Consider the following 21,506-nt stretch of genomic DNA (forward strand, 5'->3'; position numbering starts at 1 on the left):
AGATAGAATGCCATGAATGCAGAATAGCTTTTGTTAGTTCTTTCATCCATTTTACATTTTTACCTGCCTTAGAATATGGTGATTGTGCAAATCAATCACCATAATGAGGACACCCAAATCTTCTTTCAAAGAGAGATATGACAATAAAGATAACAATGGTTTAGAACAGAACTCATCTATAAAATCTTAAAGAGAATAGCAGTATTACCGCAAAACAGAAGAGTGGATAATCTTTTACAGAAAGACAATTAAGACAACTTGAGTTGTGTCTTCACAAGAGACAACTAAAACAAGTCATCCTGAGGATTTAAGATGAAATCATATAAAAGATCAGAAATGGAGATCTATAAACATTTTTATATTTATTTTATTTTATTTTTTATTTTTAACATGCATTGTTTTATAAATCATGTTGGGAGAGAAAAATCAGAGCACAGGGGAAAAACCATGGGAGATATTAAAAAAAGAAACTAGAAAAAAGAAATGAACATAGTATGTGTTGATTTACATTCAGTCACCATAGTTCTTTATCTGGATACAGATGGCACTTCCTGTCCAAAGTCCATTGGGATTGCGTTGGATCACTGAATCACTGAGAAGAACCAAGTTTTTCATAGTTGATCATCATGTCTTTGCTGTTATTTTATACAATGTATTCCTGATTCTGCTTGTTTCACTCAACATCAGTTCATATAAATCTGTGGCTACCACACTAGCACCCAGGATACCTCAGAATCAGCCAGAATCAGAAAGCAAAAGTCTTTAGTCTTTCTTCTTGGTCTTTAGAGGTAGAAGTGAACAGGATGGAAGTAGAATCTCTGTGACCGCCTTCTTCCTCCTGTACTGCAAAAAGTGACTCCAGCTCCTCTTACTCCACCCCTTAGTCCCTCCTACAATCCTCTGTATACACCAATCATTGAGCCAGCACAGGATAATGGGAAGGACCATTTTCCAAGCATAGCCCATAGAGTATTGTCCAATCAGTAATTAGCTCTAAGTGCTTGACTGGACCTCAGTGCAAGGACTCAAGAGTTTCAGCCCTCTATATAAATCTTTCCAGGCCTTTTAAAAATCACTTTGTTCATCATTTTTTATAGAACAATAATATCCCATTACTTTCATATACCACAACTTGTTCAGTTATTTTTCATTTGATAGGCATCTACTCATTTTTCAATTCTTTGTTACTACAAACATTTTTGCACATGTGAGTCTTTTCCCCTCCTTTATGATTTCCTTGGGACACAGACCCATTAATGGCACTGCTGGGTCAAAGGGTATCCATAGTTTTATAGCACTTTAAGCATAATTCAGAATGGTTGGCTCATTTTACAACTCCGCCAACATTGCATTAGTGTCCCAATTTTCCCACATCTCCAACAGTTATCATAATCTTTTCCTGTTATTTTAACCAATCTGAGAGGTATGAGATGGTATCTCAGAGTTGTTTTAGTGTGCATTTCTCTAATCAATAGTGATTTAGCGCATATTTTCAAATAATTATAGATGGCTTTAATTTCGTCATTTGAAAATTGTTCATATTCCTTGACCATTTATCAATTAGGTAATGACTTATATTCTTATAAATTTGAACAGTTCTTTATATATTTTGAACATTTTTATATTTAAATCTTTTTGTATTAATAATAGTACAATCTCCTGCCACATTTGGATTCTCAACACCACAGCCCTAGATGCACTAGAAAGTACTGAAGAAAGGATGAAAAAAGATGAAGTATAAAGAGAGGAGGTCTGATGTGAAATGAAATTTTGAGAGCACTGAGGAATTAAATGCTTATGACAGAAAAAAGACAAATGATGAAACATTTCTGTTCAATGGCTTCAGTTTGTTAGATATCAAATAAGCCAATAAATAGGAATATTACACAAACAGACCTGTGAGGAGACATAGGAACAGCTGTCACTTTAACTTCATTTTTATACTTTCACTTGAATTGGTTAAAAGAATATGCATGCATATACACAACTTTGAAGTAGTAATACACTAAAATTAACAAAGCAACAGGATTAAACAAGGAGAAAGGAGAGGAAGAGAAAAGAGCAAAAGAAGATTCAGGAAGAGAAAAATTAGTCATAAGCAAAAAAATTGAAAAATCTTAGAAGATAGATCAAGAAAGGGGATAGGGGAGAAAAGCAAACACCATCATCCCTGAGCACTGCTGCTGAATACACCCCAATCTCCTTGTCATTCTTTTTCGTAATGAGGGGTAAAGGGAAGGAGTTGAAAATGTATAACTATCAACCCAAGATGAAAAAAATACACAATTAAGCATCATAACCATCAAGGAAAGTGACCATTCCCTCTCAGAGCTTGTGACTATGAAGAGGAAAGTTGGTCATAATAACACACATCATAGATTTTAGGAGAACAAATGTCAAGGGATTCAAAAGAAGGCAGGTAGGGTCCAATGGACTAAAATCCCTTAGGGTAAATAAATTAAGTGAAGAAGAAAAGTCAAAAATGAATTCCTGAAATATTAAAAGGGAAAAAAATCCAATGAGAAAGAAAAATGGGAATTGTCTTAAAACATCAACGTAGCTACACAGATAACTTATCTATCAACTTTGATTTAGAAAGCACTTGTCCAAAAATGAATGCAAGGGAAGGCAAGAGACAATGAATCCAAAAGCAATGCACAATTCTGTATGTGTCAAAAATGAATAAAGGCTAGGGGATAAACCTAAGGACAACCAAAAAGAAGTATTTTTGTTTTAGTTACAGTGGGAAAAGGAAGAACAGCACAAGGAAAGGATCTTTGAGTAGATGGACCAGTAATTAACTGAAGAGAAGCAAAACTGCTTAATTTCTTTTTTGTCTCTGTTTCTTTTGCCAAGAAGAATGCCCTCTCTCCTGGAAAGCAGAAATGGTTAACAAAAATGGTTAAGACAGTGATCAGGCAAGATCACAAGACAAATCAAGAGAGAGAGTAAGAACACTTTAGCTTATCCTTGATATACTCAATTGGCCTGGTGAACCACAGCTTCAGATTTGAAAAAACAAAACAAAACAAAAATCCACAAACAATTTCAGCTGAATGACTGTCAATGATAATTTTTTCTTAATATGATAATTTTAAAGACAGTGGAAACAGGAAAAGCATTGTAGGACTAATGAAGAGCAAATATTGAAAATATGTGAAAAATAGAATCGAGAAACATGATTTTGCTTCTTAAGAAAATGATATACTGTTATTAAAGCAATCACTAGTATGAGATCAAGAAGCAATGTTCATCAAGAAAATATTATGGCAGACTCCTTATTTCCATTTTTTTGACTAAGTTACAAACTTGAAGCTCAAAGTAATTAATACTATGGCTATAGTTCAGGTAGATTTCAGTAAAACATTCAGTCAAGTAAAACCCAGGCTAGTCTAGTAGAAGCATACATAGCAACACAGGGTAGATGAAAAAGAATTCAAAATTGATTATTTAGCCAGACTGAAAGATAATTCATTAACAATTCAATGAAAATTGGCAGAAGGTCTATAATCAGGTGCACCAGTAAATAATGATTAAAAATACATTAAATAAACATTTTTATCAATGGCTTGGATAAAGACAAAGATACATGCACATCAAACCAACAGATGGAGTGGGGGACAGTTGTTTCATTTCTGTCTAATTCTGTGTGTCCAAACCACAAAGAAACTGGAGTGGGGTCATTTTCTTCTCCCGCTCATTTTAAATGAATAAACTGAGGCAAACAGGGTGAACTGACTTTCCCAGGGTCACACTAAGTTTTTGACTCCTAATTTAAAATCAGGAAGAGGAATCTCCCTGACTCCAGGCCAGACACGCTATCCACCTTGACACTTAGCTGTGCAGAATGAGTTGAATGAGAAGGGTATGTTAATAGTATACGACAAAGTCAAAAGCCAATATTGAGCCTGATAAGTTACAGCACTGAATTGAACTTAATGATCTGAAAGTCAAGAGATCTGTGAGGTACATATTTTGGTTCAGGAAAATAACCATCTGCATACAACAGTGGGGATATACCTGGCACCTCAAGTCTCCTATACCATGTCTCCCTTTACCCTCTGGACAGAGAATCCCAACTTGATTATGAAAACAGATGCTAAAAGAAAAGAAACAAGTCACTCACAGGGAGCTCCTCCTTCTCCTGTCATCTAATCTGTGGTCATCTACCCTGTATCTCCTGTAACTCTTGACATAAACTCTTATTTTCTCCTCCCTTAATCTGGTATTGATGAAGAGGAAGTAGTCCCTCTCTTCAACACAGACAGAATCTTTATTTGTACTACTGGGCAAGTCACTTCACCCAGTCTGCCTCAGTTTCCTCATCTGTAAAATGAGCTGGAAAAAGAAATAGCAAACCTTTCCAGGAGCTCTGGCAAGAAAAACCCAAGTAAGATTACAAATATTTAGACTCAACTGAAATAAATGACAACAACCAAAACAAACAACCAAAAGAAAGTTGAGAAACAATGGGAGACGATCACTAAGGCAAGCTCCTACAAGTCTTGACAATGAAAAGAACATCTTCCTCAGAGCTTGACAAAAAGGAGGGGAGGATGAGTGAAGAGATATAGGGATCCTCTCAAAAGAAAGGCAGCAAACTAAGTATGAAGAAAACTACTTTCTTCATCACACAGGGGCTGTGTGGGTCTGTTCTACTTCAGTGTTTGTTACAACAGAAGATTGACAAAGAGAAGGGATTACTGAGAAGTGATAATGAAGAAAAAAGCATCAACAAAATATTTTTTAAGGCATAGGGGATGTGAGGTTTGGAGTAGGGAAGATAAAGCACATAATAACATGGCCTTTGGTTTTCTCAGCAGATGAGATCTGAAAAAACAGGGGGTAAAAGAAAAATAAAGAGGACATACTTTAAAATACTATTGACTTCCTTTATTTAAGCATAAATGAATCTCTATGTAGGTACATGTTATAATTTTGCAGCACAAGTTTCTTGAGAGATGGGTCTTCTCCTATCTCCAGGGCCTACAATTATGCCTTGTACATACTAGGCACTTAAGAAAACCAAGTTCCACAGTTGAATATTTAACATACAGGTTTTTCTCTTTCTCACCCTTTGCTTATTAATTCAGGTGATTTCAAATTATCTTTCATTTCCTCTCCTTCCACAAAGAAATTAACATCAATCATGTTTTGATCACTACTAGAATATACAGGAGGAAATCAACTATGCTAGAAGTGATTTAAGAGGGAAAAAAACTTAATAATTAAAGCTGTCCAAAAATGAAGTAATTTGCCTTTGGAAGGAATGGAGAACTGAAAACAAAGACTGGATGATTCCATTTGTCCGGGAGAGAACTGGGAATAAGCATTTTATTAAACATTTCCTTATTCTGTGCTTGGCACTGTACTAAGGACTCTATAGATATTTTCTCATTTACAGTAGAGATTACTTTTAAATATGCATTAAATGACCACTGAAATGTTTTCTAACTCTCAAAGTCTGTGATTTTGCAGTTCTGTACTGTCCTAGAATATTTTTCAAAAAGCTTTAGAAAAGATGCTCAGAGAATTGTAAAAAAAGTCAACAAAAGTCTAAGCATTGTTCAAATTCTCTATTTTTCGCAGAATCCATTTAATCCAACCAAAATCTTAAGGAAAATTCTTTCTACAACATATCTGAAAAGTATCCAAACAGATTTTAATTTCAGAACTTCAGAAAAGGAGTAACATATCATCCTTAAGAGGGTGGCCATTCAATCTGATTGATTAAAAAATCTCTAATGGTTTAAGATACCCTTCCCAACTTCAAGCAAATTTGTCTGTTTCAACATCCAATCATTGCTCCTAATTCTGACCTCTGGGGACAAAAAGAACTAGCCTATCCATCTTTCTTATGACAGCCAAATACTTCAACGGAAGTCACTGTCCCTTCAAGTCCTCTCTGCTCCCTGCTAAACATCCCCAACAGCTTCAAGTCATCTTTATGCAACATGAACTCAAGGCCCTACACCGCGCTACCAGCCCTTCTCTGGACATTTTGTGGCCTCGCTTATCAGGAGAATTCCCAAACTGAATATAATACTTCAGATGTAGTCTGATCAGAATGGAGTATTTACAAGACAACCCACCTTTCCTCCCCTTCTCCATCCCCCAGTCTAGAAAACTACACCCTTAATTATCCTTCTTAAAACAGTTTAAGATTAGATCAGCTTTCTTGGATGACAGAGCCTATTGATAACTCATATTTAAAGTAGTCCATTAAAACCACCAGATTGCTTTTTTAGCTTAACTGTGTTCATACAGGATACCACTCTTCCTCTTCTTCTCTGCCCCTTAATGACCTTATACTTAATCACACAGTCCAACTTAACATTCCTTAGAGACTAAGCAGTTAATATTGCTAGTTCCTTTCCAGTGCTAAGGAATCCTCTTTCTGCTCTTCGTGACTATCTATGCTACCCACCCCCATAACTAAATTCCTCATACAGTCCTGGATTTCCTTCTTCTTGTAAAAAATGTTTAAGATGAGAAAAAGATGACATGAATAAGTCATGTATAGGATAAAAGATGGATAGAAATGTTATCCTAGGATCCACAAAACATAAAGAGTATCAGAAGATGATTTCTACCACTTGGGATAAATCTTCTATAGAAAATTTAGATAAAGAAATGGAGGAAAATTACATGTGGCAGTAAGGATGGATTACTACCTGAACTAGTGATACTAACCATGATGAGATCACAGATATATTGAATATGTGAAGTAATCCTAACATTATAAACTTTCTGAAAGCAGGAAATATCTTCTACAAGTGATTGTATTAAGTATTTTGAACATAAGATCTAATGTATGCAGCACAGATTATCTATCTATGTAACGCTTTATCCCAAAGACAAAAAAATTTTCTTCCCTCAATATACAATGCATATCAATTCAACCCTATAAGGTAAAGTGTTGAATTCTATTTTTTCCTATGTTATTCTCAATTCTCTTAAACTGATTCACAACCATATTAAAAAGACTGGATATCAAATAAGCTAAATTCTTCTATCAGTGACCATGCTTCGTTAAGACTCAAAAGAGGTAACTAATGAATTACCTGATGCTTTCCTCCTCTCTTGAATCTGCCTGCTTCATGCTCTAGGTGCTGCTTTATTGCCTGAAATGTTCTAAGAATCTTGGATTGCCAATTGGGAGGTTCTTGGCTTTTATCACCCTACTCCTAGGGGCACTCTTCTTTGACAAAAATATGAGGGACATTGTCATAAAGTAAGATACTATCCAAATAGCTCATCTTTAGAACAGAATAAGGCTATAACAACCAACCTTTACAAAAAAACATACAAATTGAATATTTAAAATTTAAAAGATACTTCTAGAAAGTAAATCTTTTCATCCAATAATTACAGTTTAATATTTACTTTTCAGTTTTACATTTTTAACTGGAAAGGAAGGATAGGATCAGATTAAAGCGAAGAGCCTGAACACTCCAATTAATAGGGTATCTTAAAGTACTGACCTCAGAATCAAGAAAAACTATTCAAATCCAAAAAACAAGAGTGTTATCCTAGGTAAGAAATTTTAACCTGTTAGAGCTCCAAGCACCTTAATAATACTAAATTGCAGGGAGAAACTAATCTGCATTGCTATAGGAGAGGGAATTCCTCACTGTGAACCCAATGACATCATAGGTCTCCAAAAATAAATAAATAAGAAGCTAAATAAAGATACTACACAACATCTACTGACTAATGAAAAAAGAAACCCACATACTGACACATTCTGAATGCAGAATATTTAAATAATGAAATTAATTTTCCACCACTCAAATTTAAAATCAGAAAGAACTAGCCAATAGTGACACACATATTATTTTAGTAATCCTTGATCTCATGTATTTTCTGCAGACTCAAAACTGTTAAATGTAGACTTGACTGTGTAGAGCAACTAACCCCCAACTTTCTTTTCAACAAAAGCTCTAAATCTTTTACAAGGGATTATATTAAAAGCACAGGTCCACTCATATTCTACTATGTACTTGAAAAAGGTGTTATTATTAAAGTCTGAGAAACATTTAAATTAAATGTACCACATCTATAATTTTTGTACATAAACTGAGGCTTGAATTTACTATTTTTTAATATTCTTCCAGATAAAAAATTTCAGAATCACCCAAACAAAATACTTTATCATCCCCCTCGGACAAATCAGAAATTCTGTTAAGACAGTACTTTCCCTTGGTATAAAATACCATCACTTCTCTACTTAAGGGAACTTTCTCCATGGCTGCCCATTTATTGGCAAAGGCTACTCAATCAGTGGTCTGATCTCAGTAAAGACTACCTTCCTTCCTTCGGAGACGTACCAGCCGAGTATTTGGAGGGCAAGGTATAGGGTTTTCCCAGGTCCATCCCCAGACTGAGTCTGGGCTACACTCAAGTCCAAACGGGCCGGTCTGTTTACCTGGCAGGACAGAGGGCAATGCCTCTCTCTCAGGCCTGCCACAGACTGATAAGGAGCTTTCTGAACTTTCCTTTTCTTCACTTCAGCATGTAAATAAAACATACAGGAGGGCCGTCTTTTATTTCCTAATAAAAATTCAGAAATCGGTAGGTAATTTTGTCCTGTACTGTTTGTCACCATATGGCAAAATTCAAAGTTAATGCAAGAGACAGAAGTATAATGCTAATGTCGGAAGGGGTCAGAAATAATTTTATAATTGTATCCTTTTTCGTGGCTTAAACCATTTCCCCTATCTCCTTTTTTTTTTTTTTGCCTTGGGCGTCCCCTCTCAAACAGCTGATATGGAATGATAGCCATTCCACCGTCTCCCGCTCCTTTCTCAAAGCTTACCAACAACCTGAGCTATTTTTTTTTAAATCATATTGCATACATCTTTTTTCTGCAACAAGCTGTTACGAAATCCTGCCAATTCCTTCTCCAACGATTCCAGAATGGATTCAGACTTCAGACGAAGATCTAGCCCGTCTATTTCATTTACAGCAAGTTTCCCTAATCTAATTAAACACTGCGCCGGGGGAGGGAGGGGGAATCCACCCTCCACCAGGATCTCCCCTGAGCACCTCCCTTGGCTTTCACGTTCCCCATTAAATTCGAGCTCATCACTGAGCCCTATGCATCCAATTCCACCTTCTACACTGCCCCCAGCCCCAATGTCTGTTGCATGATTGAACCCCCTTTGTCACCCCCCTCCCCGCCCCGGGTTTTCCTGGGCTATATCCTCCCGCTCCTCTTCCCGGCCCCAGTTGCCCCCAGCCCCTGCTCATCTCCCCACCTCATCCCTGGGCCGTATGGCTGGAGTGGACTGGGCAAAGGGAGGCGTTGTCAGCGCTCAGCACACAGCAGGCGCTTCATAAGTGCTCACTCTCTCTCCCCCCCCACTACCTTTTCTTTTTCCTCACTCTCTCCTCCCCGTCCCGCGAAAGATAGACATTTCCAGGTGTCCGCGAGGAAGCCCTGCCCCGGCCCGCGGCCCGCAGCCCACCCCCATCCTGGTACAGAGGATGCCAAGACTGGCCCCGGGGGCCTGGGGAACCAAGCGGCCCGCTCACCAGGTCCGGGAGGAGCGTCCCCCTCCTCACCTTCAGGACTCGGATCCCCCCCGGCCGGCGGCTCGCGACTGGAACCTCGGGCGGTTCCGGGGGCTCTAAGGGGCCCGTGGGCCCCGGCTCCACCTCCCCCATCCGCAGCAGCAGTGGCAGTGGCGGCGGCGGCGGCGAGAGGGGAGAAACGACCGGCGGCGCGACCGACGAACGGCGCGAGACGCAGCGCGCGAGACCAGGCGGCGGCCCCGCCCCCGCAGCTCCCAGCGCAGAGCCCCGCCCCTCCCCGCCGCCCCGGCCCGGCCCGGCCCGGCCGGAGCGCGGAACGGCCTGGTTCCCGCGGTCGGTTCGGGCGGGCGGAGCCTCGGCGCTGCCGCAGGACTCGGCCTCTGCGCGGCTGCCATTGGTTATGCGTGATTCTGGTGACTGGAGTGGGGGCGGGGAAAGGAGCTGAAGCTCTAAACGTCCAACGACCCGGAGAGCCGAGCCGCGGAGGGTGCAGGCTGCACGTGGATAGGGGGCTCGGAATCCGGCCGGCGCACAGACGTAGTGCTGGGGCACGGGAGTGGGCAGGGGCTTCTGGCTGCTAACGTGACCAGAGTGGGGCAATCCGGCCCGGGACCGAAGAGCGGTCAGGGAGGCGGCCCCGGCCCTCCTGGAGTGCTCTCCCGAGGGGCCTGGCTGAACCCGAAGGCGCGCGACACTTGGGGTCACTTCTCCCTGGGGTCGTTCGTTCAAGGCTTCACAACTAATTTCTAGTCTGAGAGTTGGCGTGCGGCGCTCGCCGCGACCGGCCTTTCCGACCCCTCCCCGTTAATTCCTCCTATATTTATCTCTCCCAAAGCCTCCCTTCTAAGACCTTGTCCTCACACCGGTGCTAATGACTCATCCTTCTAAAGCGGCTTGTAAGGAATTTGGCGGCGAGACCCATTAATCTCGGGAGGTTAATATCTTTAGGAGAGAACTGTCACCAAGTTTCTCTTGCTCCAGGCTGCCTGGCCCAGACCCCCAGTAATCTGACTGAAGTACAGGAGTCCCTTTTAAAGAACTATTGGTCATCCTTGGCTTTGCTTCCTATCCCTCCCCAAGGGCCAATGCTTACAAACAGGATAAGGGAAGAAGGGAACTGAGGCATTCAAAAAGGGACATGACAACTTAATGTCGTAAAAGCAATGTAATTTTAATAAATTAAATATTCCGACAGGAACTACACAGGGTTGGAAACCGGCTTATCTAACACGGTCCCTGGATATATCACTTTTAAAAATGCAGATTTACTTTCACACTGGTCCATTTAATCACATTTCTTTAGGGGGGGGGGTCTATCTAGCTAGACGGGGGAGAGGAATTGCACTCAGAGGACCCAAGTTCAAAGTGGCACAATTACCAATGACGCTAGGTGGGTCACTTGTGTCCTTAATATTAAGTGCTTATTCCTTTCCCTTATTCTTTCATATCATGCTAAGGATCAAATATATGAGAAATGCTATACATATGAAATATCAGCTATTACTTTTATCTGATGCCCTCTCAATATACATTAATAGGCCAATTTCATTTCCATCAGACACAAAGGCTCTTAGTGTAGATAGTAACCTTAACATAAAAACTGTTCTCAATGGGCAAACGAGAGGATTTCCAATTTTGTTTTTGATCTTTTCATCAACAACTCTCAATAATTGTGAAAGGAATAGATTCTGAGTACAAAAAAATAGGTTTACCCAAGATCATCCAGAAAGATGATTCAAATTCTAGCTCTGCAAGGTTTAGGCTACTTTCAAAGATCAAAAGGTTTAAGAGACAACTTAGCTTCTATCCTCAAAATATCAAAAGAGCAAGGGAAAATTCTCTAATGAATAGGGATCAATTTCTGCCTACTTCCCTTTAGAACTTTCCCATCAAAAGTGGCCAACCCTGCCTGCCTCCCAAGATAACTGTCTACACCTTCCTTTACACCTCTCCATATGACCTTGTTGACAAATCTCATCCAGTATTCTCATCTGATTCTTTTTACTCAGCTACCACTTCTCACCTGAGCCACTCCAACAGTGACTCCCTTGCACAGGCCTGTTGCATGGCACTCCACTACTTAAACTCCACCGACTCCCTCTTATCTTTAGGTTACAACATAGACCAGGCCTCTTTTTCCAGTCTTAATACATATTGATCTCTTCCCACCTTTCTCAATCTAGCTAAATTGGCTGCTGTCATTGCTCACATCCTTCACTCCCATCTCTCAGCTTCTGCTCTGGCTGTTCTCCCTACCTGGAGAGCACCCCATCTGTCTTAGATTCTGGTCTTTCAGAATTCAACAGCCTTTACTGATGATCCTGGCTGAATACTTTTCCTCCCAAAAGAATTTTTCCATATAGTAACAATGATGAGGATGATGGCAAAATGCTTTTATATGTCACCTCATTGCATTCTCATTTATGAGGCAGCATTGACAGTATTAAGAGAGCTAGGAAGACCCAATTATAAGTTGTCCTTCCTGTCACAACCTCTCAAGAGTGGCAGAAGCTTCCTGATGTCAAGTTCTCTGTATTAGTGAAATCACAGCTCCAGTCCTCTCCCTAAACTTTCATGTGTGATGAAATGTCACTTGTGTCCCTTTATCACTCTTCCTTCCCCTGCCTAACAGCAGCCAGCACATAGCAGACACTTAAAATAAATGTCTGCTGACTTGATTCCCTATTGAGAATCTTTGGGACAAGAATTCAAAACGATAAGACATAAAAGGGTTGTAATCAGCAGAGGATGCAAGGATTCCTTTTCATCCATCCCCAGCCCAATTACTGAACTTTACACACATTAAGTACATTTATTGAAGTTCCAAATTTCAAAAGTTCAGGAATTTCTAAGTAATATTGAATTTTCCCTTTATTTCTTAAGAAAGAGGACATCAATCTGAGACCATGGGACAATGTAATTAACAGAAAACCAAGAGCCAAGTGAAAGCAATTCTGTTTAAGTCATTTCATCAAACACAAACTATGATGGAATAGATCAAATGCTTTGAAGGTGTCATTTTTGACCAATGTGGACTTACTAACAAATCTCCACAGATATCTCTTGACTCTTGATTCTTCATTGTGGTACTGAGGGGATTCTAAGAACTCAAAAGTTAATAAATAGACACAAGTTCCAGTCAGTCTTACCCAGCTGAAAAAATTTTAGGGATAGGACTAGCCTAGTTAAGTTATGAGAGTTATTATCAGGGTTAGCCGCAGAGCAGTGAATTATTAGACCATAGAAATTTACAAAATCTATGTCAGTGAAGGAAGTAGCTAAACCAAAATAATATATTCTAAAGGTAATATTAAAAACCAACAGTACTTTTTTCCTTCCCCTAAACACCTGAGCCAGTAAACATAATATTGAGTATATTTGCCCTGAAAAGTCATATATTCAGGCCAAGATTTATTTCTGAAGATAACCAACAGTTAAGACTATCTCCAAGAATGATTATTATGGATAAACATGGAAAAATGTGTTTTCTTCTCTTATTTGAGAGAAAGTAAAAACCACATGTAGTTCAAGGGAAAAGCTTCATTTTTCTTCATTTCTACTTTAAGTTTGCAATATAGGATGGCAATGGAAAACCAAGAAAAATACCAAAGTATGTTGAGGGGGTGAGTGCAAAGATGCCTTTACCAACCCTATTCCATAAAAGCTCACAATAGTTTATGTGCTTCCATCTCTGAAAGTTCCAGCAGGACATTTCTTCCATGGCTCTAAGCCGCAGAACACTAACCTTTTTTGGAATTGGATACAGGAATTTATTTTAAAGTAAAGAAAATGTTTTTCAACTAATAAAACTAGGGATGAATAGACAAAAGAAACAGAAGTAGCATTCTTAATATTTCTCTATTGAGAGCATTAACATAAAGAACTATTTGTGTTTTATATAAGTTAAAAGTAAATTAACTATGTGCTTTATAGAACAAGCATATTAATAATTAAATTTGTCCCCAAAGTTAGAATATAATGTGTTAAAATGTGTTAATCCACAGATGTATAATACATATGTACAATAATTTCACCGTAGGTACTTCTGCATCATTTCATAAAACCACAGAAATGGAAATACTTTCCACTTCAAAGTTTCAATAAAAATAAGCAACAATATTTAGACTAAATTAGGTTTCACAGTTTTCAGGAAAGACTTGCAGAAATGTTGCTTATTGAAACTGTGCCAAAAGGCACTTGCAAATAAATGATTTACAAAAGGCAATACAATACAGAATAACATTTTAAAGACTTAAAAAGGGATCATCTCTAGAAGCATCAGAGCAATAAGCACCTGAAGTTGCCAGATTCATTTAGTTACTCTCAGATGCATGAAACAGAGTTCGTTTGTACAAAACAGATCATATAATAAATCTCACTCTGGCTGGTCAAGCCTTCCCCTTGTCTAAACAAAACTGAAAATTTCACAAACAAATCTTTTATTCCTCATAAGCATAAAAATCACATAACAAATTTCCTGATTTGTGTTCAAGTGGGTAAAACCTATAGAAACAATAGATAAAAGGTAAATACAAAATGAAATGTTCTAGAGAATTATGCCATTCTGAAGATGTTTTCATTCTCTGCTTACCTTACATTACTCAGGCTCAATCTCATTTCCTAGTTAAACTGTTCAGATTGCTATTTCTGGTGAGGTTTCTTAGATTTTGAAAAGGAACAGAGGTTGTTAGTGAGTATAGTTGGCTCAGTTTAAGAACCCATCCTAGTCTTCTGATGCATTTGTAAGAAGCAGCAAAGCAGTTTTAAATCATCGAGTATTGACTTTTTATTATTAGTCACCGTTCATAATTTGTTTCAACCGAAAGACAATACACACAGCAGAATTCTAATGCATCCCATGTAAATGTTTACATCCATTATACTCCTCTCTCTCTCTCCTCTAAGACTTATCTTAAATTTTTTTACATCTCAAAAAATATGTCTGCAATAATTAGAACTTCATCAGGCACCCCACTTGGAAAGAGCCTTTAATATTTTTTTACAGTAAAGGAGATGGAATGGGGCTTGATGTGAAATGTAACTTACAACATCATGAAAGAAAAGGGACTTCACAGGAACAAAGTGAAAGTTCACAAAGAATTCAGCGGCTCCTTCCCTTGAAGCCCCCAAACAGAAAATAAAACACAGAACACACAAAGCTCAACAGCAGGTTTGTTTTTTAACTTTGTTTTTTTTTTTTTCTTTTTATAAAAACCTCCTCACTGTCCATTTTGCAGTGAGAACTACCTCTGTGGCAAGGAATGCGCTGCCTGTGCAAGCTGCCACAGCATTTTCTTCTGTGGTTAAGTGTTGAAGGCCTTGTGCAGTTAACTGAGACCAGTCACTGCTATTGCTTCAAAAAGAATTGGTTCACATTCAGTCCACTAGCCCCGTCTCCTCTTTTCCCTCCTCTCTCCCCAACCAGGGCTGGCTACAAGAAGTTCAACCTAAAGGCCTTGGTAATTAATTCCCTTCTCCAATGCCCAAATCTGCAACCAAGTCCAGATGAGTACATGCATGTGTGCACACATACACATACATGCACACTCTGTCTCCCTCTCCTTTTTCTCTCCCCCTCCCTTCTTCTCTCTTTCTCTCACACACACACACACACACACACACACACACACACACACACACTCTCTCTTTCTCTCTCTCTCTCTCTCATTCTCTCTCTCATTTAATCTATTTCCTGTTCTCCTGCTGTCTCTTGGTTCAGGACATTGAAGTTAAAAATACATTCACTAGAAAAAACATTGGCCATCCAACCTCTTTCTTTCCCCATGTGTTCTCTTGGCTCTAATTATTTTCTAATACACAGTATAAGAAGGTAAGTTTAATATCCAAGTCAGTATCCCCAAACTTATAACTCCTTTCAGAAGGGCATAAATATGGGAAGCACATCAAAGAACATATGAAAATCATTACTCAAACTCTTTATGACTAAATTCAAAATTCTTTCACACATTAAATGGAATAAGGGCTAGAAAATTGTAACTCATCCGAGCAAAAGGGAAAAAAGTATTCCAAATGTTACAATGAGGAATGTTCATTTAATGAGGAAGATCTCAGTTAACTAATGATCTCAAAAGACTATGCTCTAAAGACAGCATAAAACATTCCACTACACTGTCCCAGCCATTTTGCGATAACAACAGTGGAGCCCTGTGGTAGAAGTCTCTCAGAGAGAGCCATTCACAGTTTTATAAGCTTACTTAGATGAATCCTCCCTTAGGACTGCTTCTGGGGAAAATGCAAGCTATCTGGAGGAGAGAATGAGGTAAAAGTGCATGTGAAATTGTCCAAGGAAGTGAGTGTGTATGTGTGTGCAAGCACAGATCCCAACCCAAGGTTTAATTAAAACAGATTAGAGAGTATCTACCTCCCTACAATGGTCCTTGTAGCTAAAACGGCCCCATTTGCTCCTCCTGAAATGGTATGCCTAAGGAAAGGAATCACTGAAATGTTCATGTGTTCACAGCAATTATATCAATTCTTTTGGCTGCAAGTCATTCAAAATGAGAGGAGAGCTAATCCAGGTCCCAGAAACTAAGGCACACTGAAGCTTTCCATCATCCTAACATTAGTCTTCATAATGATCAGTACCCTACGCACTTACTTGGCTGCTAATCCTTCAGGAAGGAGCTCTACCACTGGTCAGACGAGTTTGGGCAACACTTCTATGGCTTCTTACGTCTCCAAATGTATTCATGTCCAAAGCAATCTGTGTATTAAGGCTAAGAATCTTTTTTCTTTCATGTATATGGAGGACTATACACACAATTCCCTTTTGGAATTATGAGAAGCTTAATCAATACATCTCATTCACACTGTAAACTGTGTCCTATCTAGATAGTATCTCCCATAAATTTCTTCAGCACCTCATCTCAATTCTTTAACTTCTTAAAACTGAACTGGTCACCAATAAGCAAAAGAACAGCTACTACCAAACAGAATTGTTAAAGTTCCAATCAAAAAAGCCACAAGCTATTTATATGTTAATTCTAGCTGATTTTTCACAGCATCCAAAAATGGAACTGTGGTGGGGGGAAAAAATAACAATATTTCCAATGCACAAGCAGACCAGTTTCCTCAAGTTTACAATTTGCTCAACACTATATGCAAAGGTAACATCTAGATGCTGATATTCAATCCTATACCATTGGATTAAAAGTTCCCGCTGATTTTACTCTCATATGTCATTCACATTAGCCTGTCTCCAGTCTGTCAGGTAGATTTACAAATTCCTAGCATCTGATACAGAGCTAGATTTGATAGGATACTGAAAAGTCTTTCGGCCCCAGACTGCTGGAATGAAGAGATGGGTTTTAACCAGTTTTAAGATGGCAGAAAAATTAGTTATCTGTACTATACTCAATACAGTAGTGCTCTGAAAGGATGTTTCCATCCTCAAGGATGGGCACCACTTTCCCCCATCTTCCAGAGCCTAAAAGACACAGTACTCATATTTGAATGTACACAGTACACAATGTGTACTACAGGAGTCATCTTCACCTCATTACTCTTAACAACTCAATTCTAAGGTGCACAGTTTAGTGATACATTGATCCTTTCTGAAAGGCACTCAGCATATCCCGCTCAATAGAGCTGCAGACCTTAGGTCTTTAGCCCACATGTTCATGAAAAGGTTTTCTCCATAGAGAGAAGGTAAACTACTTGTGAAACTCAGGATAAGTTAATCCTATCCTACAGTCTCTGTGTGACTTTCACTGACACAGGGGGCGAGGAAGCTACAAGGCTTCATTCCAACACCATTAAGTACAATATAGGAAAGATTTCTTTAACTGCATGGTCTTTATTTCAGTGCCAGTGTTACAGATACAACACAAATGTTCCAGTTAGAAGAAGGAATTCAAACGGAATGCCAAGGTCCAAGCCAGGCTCAGGAAATAAAAGGGAGGTCTGGAGTAATGGGGAAAAAAGACTCTCCAATGTGTTCTAGGATGAGTCTAGTATTCACTCTTCATGTGGGCAAAGGGGCTCTGTGTCCATTAGTCTGATCTTTACAACTTGGTGCTGCCTCTTTTTTTCTTACCTGTCTACCATGTTTAAGAGCCAAGTCACTGGCTGGGAAAGAAGGTTAAAATTTTGGGGGAAGTAGAGGTATGATAGCTGCTCAGCGTATCTTTATAGGTTGTCTGCCTTATACTTCGGGGGAAGAGTTTTTGAAAACTGTTTAATTATACATGACTACAGCCAAGGAGTAGTGAACCAGGGGAACTGGAAGAGCCTTGGAAAATTCTATCACAAATAGAGCACCATGACCTTCATACCAAATCTCATCAGAAATTGTTTACTGCATCTGTCCAGTGTTTACAAATAACCTCTCAAGGCCTGACCTGCTCTTGGTTATCATACAGCTAACGAACATACATGTGTGTGTCTGTGTGTATACAGCAATGCACAGAAAAGGCTACTAGGAACCTAATGCCTCTTTCAAACATTGGGGGAACCAAAAGAAAAAGGCAGGGCTCCCTGATGTCCTTTTGATAGATTTCCATCCTGAATGCCAGATGTAAAAAGTGCCTGAAGATGGTATCCCAGCTAGTGAGGAATAAATATCCTCACTTTACCCACCCCACAGAGAAACAACAGCAGAAAGAAGGGGCAACCATTTGCTTCAGAGACAGAGCGAGTGTTTTCTTGCCATGAATTCCAGTCTTCTCCTCCAGACAAGCTGCATATTTCCTTAGGGGCCCGGGGAATATTCTTTCTGGCTGTGAATGTGGGAGGGCTGGGGGAAGAAAGGGGGAAAAAGGGGGAAGAAGAGGAAGAGTGCACAGTAGCCTCCTGAAGCAGCCAGCCTCAACTGAGGAGGGGAGGAGATTAGTCTTTTACAAGATATGCTTTGAGGTCAGCAGTAACTTTAGGAAATTCCTCCTCAGTAGCTCTCCTCGGCAACTCGTGCCCATGGTGCAGTTTGGGAGGGGAGGGTGGGAAGGGGGGCTTGCCAGGGATCACAACCTCCTTCCCAGAGTTCCTTTGATTGGGTAGGGCAATAGTAAGAATGGTGCCAAAGCCTCATTGCCAGGACTGAGGGGGAAAGTTGTTCACTTCGGCTAGATCCTGCATCGCAGAGCCCTTGTGATTATACGTAAGCTTGATCCTCATTCGGAGTTGTTGCTGCAAAGTGCAGGGATAGGGGAAAGACAGAAGAGGGGGGAAAAAAAAACAATCAGGATCTTTCATTAAACACTCTCTTAAACACAAACGATACATGACAGTAGCATGGGTATATTTTATCCAAAGCAAGGTATACAATTTTAGAATTTGTCCTGTAGAAAAAGTGGTACTAATGAAAACTATTATTTTGTATCAATATTTACAAGCTAATCAATGCTCTGGAAAGCACTTCCAGAAAATTTCTTTGGTTTCCATTTCAGCACAGCTTGAACAAAATAAGTTTTCCACAAGTCAGAGAAAGAAAGAAAACAAATGTATATTTTTTTGTCCAAACCAACAAAGGAATAAGGGATGGCTTAAATAAAATAAGTCTGAATGTCTAAAATAAATTTAATCACACAAGTATCTTCATTTTACATAGAATATAGAATTAGAATTTAAATTATGAGATAGGAATCCTGAAGGGAACTGGTTTTTAAAATAATCATACGATCATACATTTAGAGCTAGGCAGAATCTTTGGCACTGAATCCAACCCCTTTCATTTTACAAATTAGAAAACAGACCCAGAGATTCCCAATGACTTGGCCTGTGTTGCAAAAGTAACAAGTGTCTGAAATAAGATTCAAACATAGGTCTTCCTACCCAAGCCCAGCCCTCCATCTTTTTCAAAGTATTACACGAAATTCTCAAAGAAGGCACCCTTATTTTCAATCACCTTTTCCCATGTCCACTAGCTTTTCATGGTAATTTGTTTTGCTAGAAAATTTTAGAAATCTATGTCCTGCAGGCAGATGAGAAGCTATAGCAGAAAAGACCAACAAAGAAGAAAGCAACAGAACTACTAAACATAGGAGGAGACTGATTAACACTGGCTATGTATGTAAGGGGCACTTAAGAAGTAACACTGGTGGATTGTGCTAGCCTGAAGAGATTTTTTCCTAAATACATTTGATAAAATTTTGTAAAATATATGTAAACATGAGCCAATCATTTATAGCAGCTTCCTTCCCTGTTTAAGAATAATTCTAATTTATGTTTCAAAAAACAGTCATTTCTTCCATCTATCTCTAAAAATCATTGTGTTCCCTAAAAATAAATGATACCAAAGACTTTTCTCAAAATCAGACTTTTAGCATAAAGAGTACCAATGACTAGGAGATGGCTGAACATACTATTTTATATAAATATAATGGAATTACTATTCTGCTATAAAAATGAATGAGGAATTCAGAAAACCACAAGACTGGTGTAAATGAAGCAGTGTGAAGAAAATAAATGCAGGAAAGTACATACACACACATACACACACACACATTTAATATAATCAATCATGTAAATTAAAAGACCATGAAAAGCAAGTGGAATTGGATCAGGTAGGTGTCAAAGTAGAATGCTGAACTTGGGAGTCCAGAAAACCTGAGTTTAAATACTACCTCAGACACGTATTTAATCATGTAATCCTGGGCAAGTCATTTAAACTTGGTATATCATTTTCTTCATCTGTAATATGAGAATAATAATGGTTTCTTCCTTACAGAATTGTTATCTGGATTAACTAAGATAATATTTGTAAAACGCTTTGCAAATGTCTTTTATTTAGAGAAATTTTAACAAATAACCTTGTTCACAGAGAATAAAACATAGAAAATATAACCCTTTCTCAGAAGAGATGTGGAGGACTGCAGATGCAAAGTATTATATGCATTATCAATTCAAAGCTATTGTATCATCTAGCTTTGCTTAACTATTTTTTTTATCATTAGAAAGGAGGTAATCCATCAAGAAATAATTGATATTTAAAAATTGATACCTTGGTTTTTTTTTACAAGTCACACTATTAAGATTCCAAATATATTTTTCAAAGTTTAGCATCAATTTATTTCCCTAGGCTATCATTTCTTCATCTGGATAATTACATGATTCAATGTGACATACTCTAAGGCTCCTTATGTCTCTAGAATTCTTTGACTTACTCTCCAAGAAAAACACAGAAATTAAAGTAAAATTTAATTTAGGACACATAAGTTGAATCTTGTTAAGTTCTCCTCTAATGGGCTGCTTACCTTCTGTGGGTTCAGAACTTTAATGACTTGTGTGATGGTCCCAGTATTAAATGCTGGGACAATGCTGCTGCTAGGAGACAAAAGCTGCAGCTGGAATGTCTGAAAATAGGAATGATACTCTTTAGAATATGAAATCATTCTATTATGGAAATATAGTTTGTATGATTGCACATGTATAATATCAAATTGTCTACCATTGGGAGCGGAGGGAGAAAGAAAGGGAGAGAATTAAGATCTCAAAATTTTAGAAAATGCCTTAAAAACTATTCTTACATGTAATTGAGAAAAAATTGAAAAATAAAAATAGCAAACCATTCAATATTAGCCACCATATAAACTTAACAAGTGAGATGACCTGATCAGTTTTATATAATCACATATGAAGGAAAAGTTAAAAAGAAAAGAAACAGGAAGATAGCTAATGTTTTACATTTGCTTGCTCATACATTTTACTACCCAATGCCATGTGAGTCAACTACCCAAACCACGTTTCCCATTCTCATGAACCATCACAGACAATCTGGCACAAACTGACAATCAGAATATATATCCTTACTTTAAATCCTTCATTCTAGAGTTAGTTAACCCACCAGAAGAAATCTTTAGGCATCGATTTTCAAAAAGTAGCCAACCACTTGTCATTTTAAAAGTATTTAGGGGAAATTCCATTAAATTAAACATGTGAAAAAAATTGTGTTAAATAGACACTGGCTAAATCAGGCCTTTTTAAACTTTTCCCACTCATGATCCCTTTTTTCT

At 38.5% G+C, this 21,506-nt stretch overlaps 2 protein-coding genes across 2 annotated transcripts in view; both read right to left on the reverse strand.

The window, feature by feature from the left end:
• Positions 1 to 9,726, reverse strand: part of PHLPP2 (PH domain and leucine rich repeat protein phosphatase 2) — a 92,449-nt gene extending 82,723 nt beyond the window's left edge. The window contains exon 1 of the mRNA XM_051974680.1: positions 9,568 to 9,726. Within this exon, the coding sequence (XP_051830640.1) occupies positions 9,568 to 9,669 (102 nt within the window). The 5' untranslated portion in view covers positions 9,670 to 9,726. The remainder of the gene's footprint in view (positions 1 to 9,567) is intronic.
• Positions 9,727 to 17,333: 7,607 nt separating this feature from the next.
• The window catches only part of AP1G1 (adaptor related protein complex 1 subunit gamma 1), a 60,974-nt gene continuing 56,801 nt past the window's right edge, over positions 17,334 to 21,506 (reverse strand). Inside the window, exons 22-23 of the mRNA XM_051974681.1 lie at positions 20,748 to 20,846; positions 17,334 to 18,681 (exon numbers count right to left, since the gene is read on the reverse strand). Coding sequence (XP_051830641.1) covers positions 18,580 to 18,681; positions 20,748 to 20,846 — 201 coding nt within the window. The 3' untranslated portion in view covers positions 17,334 to 18,579. The remainder of the gene's footprint in view (positions 18,682 to 20,747; positions 20,847 to 21,506) is intronic.

Source organism: Antechinus flavipes, chromosome 2 (genome assembly GCF_016432865.1).
Source record: "Antechinus flavipes isolate AdamAnt ecotype Samford, QLD, Australia chromosome 2, AdamAnt_v2, whole genome shotgun sequence".
Classification (NCBI taxonomy): Eukaryota; Metazoa; Chordata; class Mammalia; order Dasyuromorphia; family Dasyuridae; genus Antechinus; species Antechinus flavipes.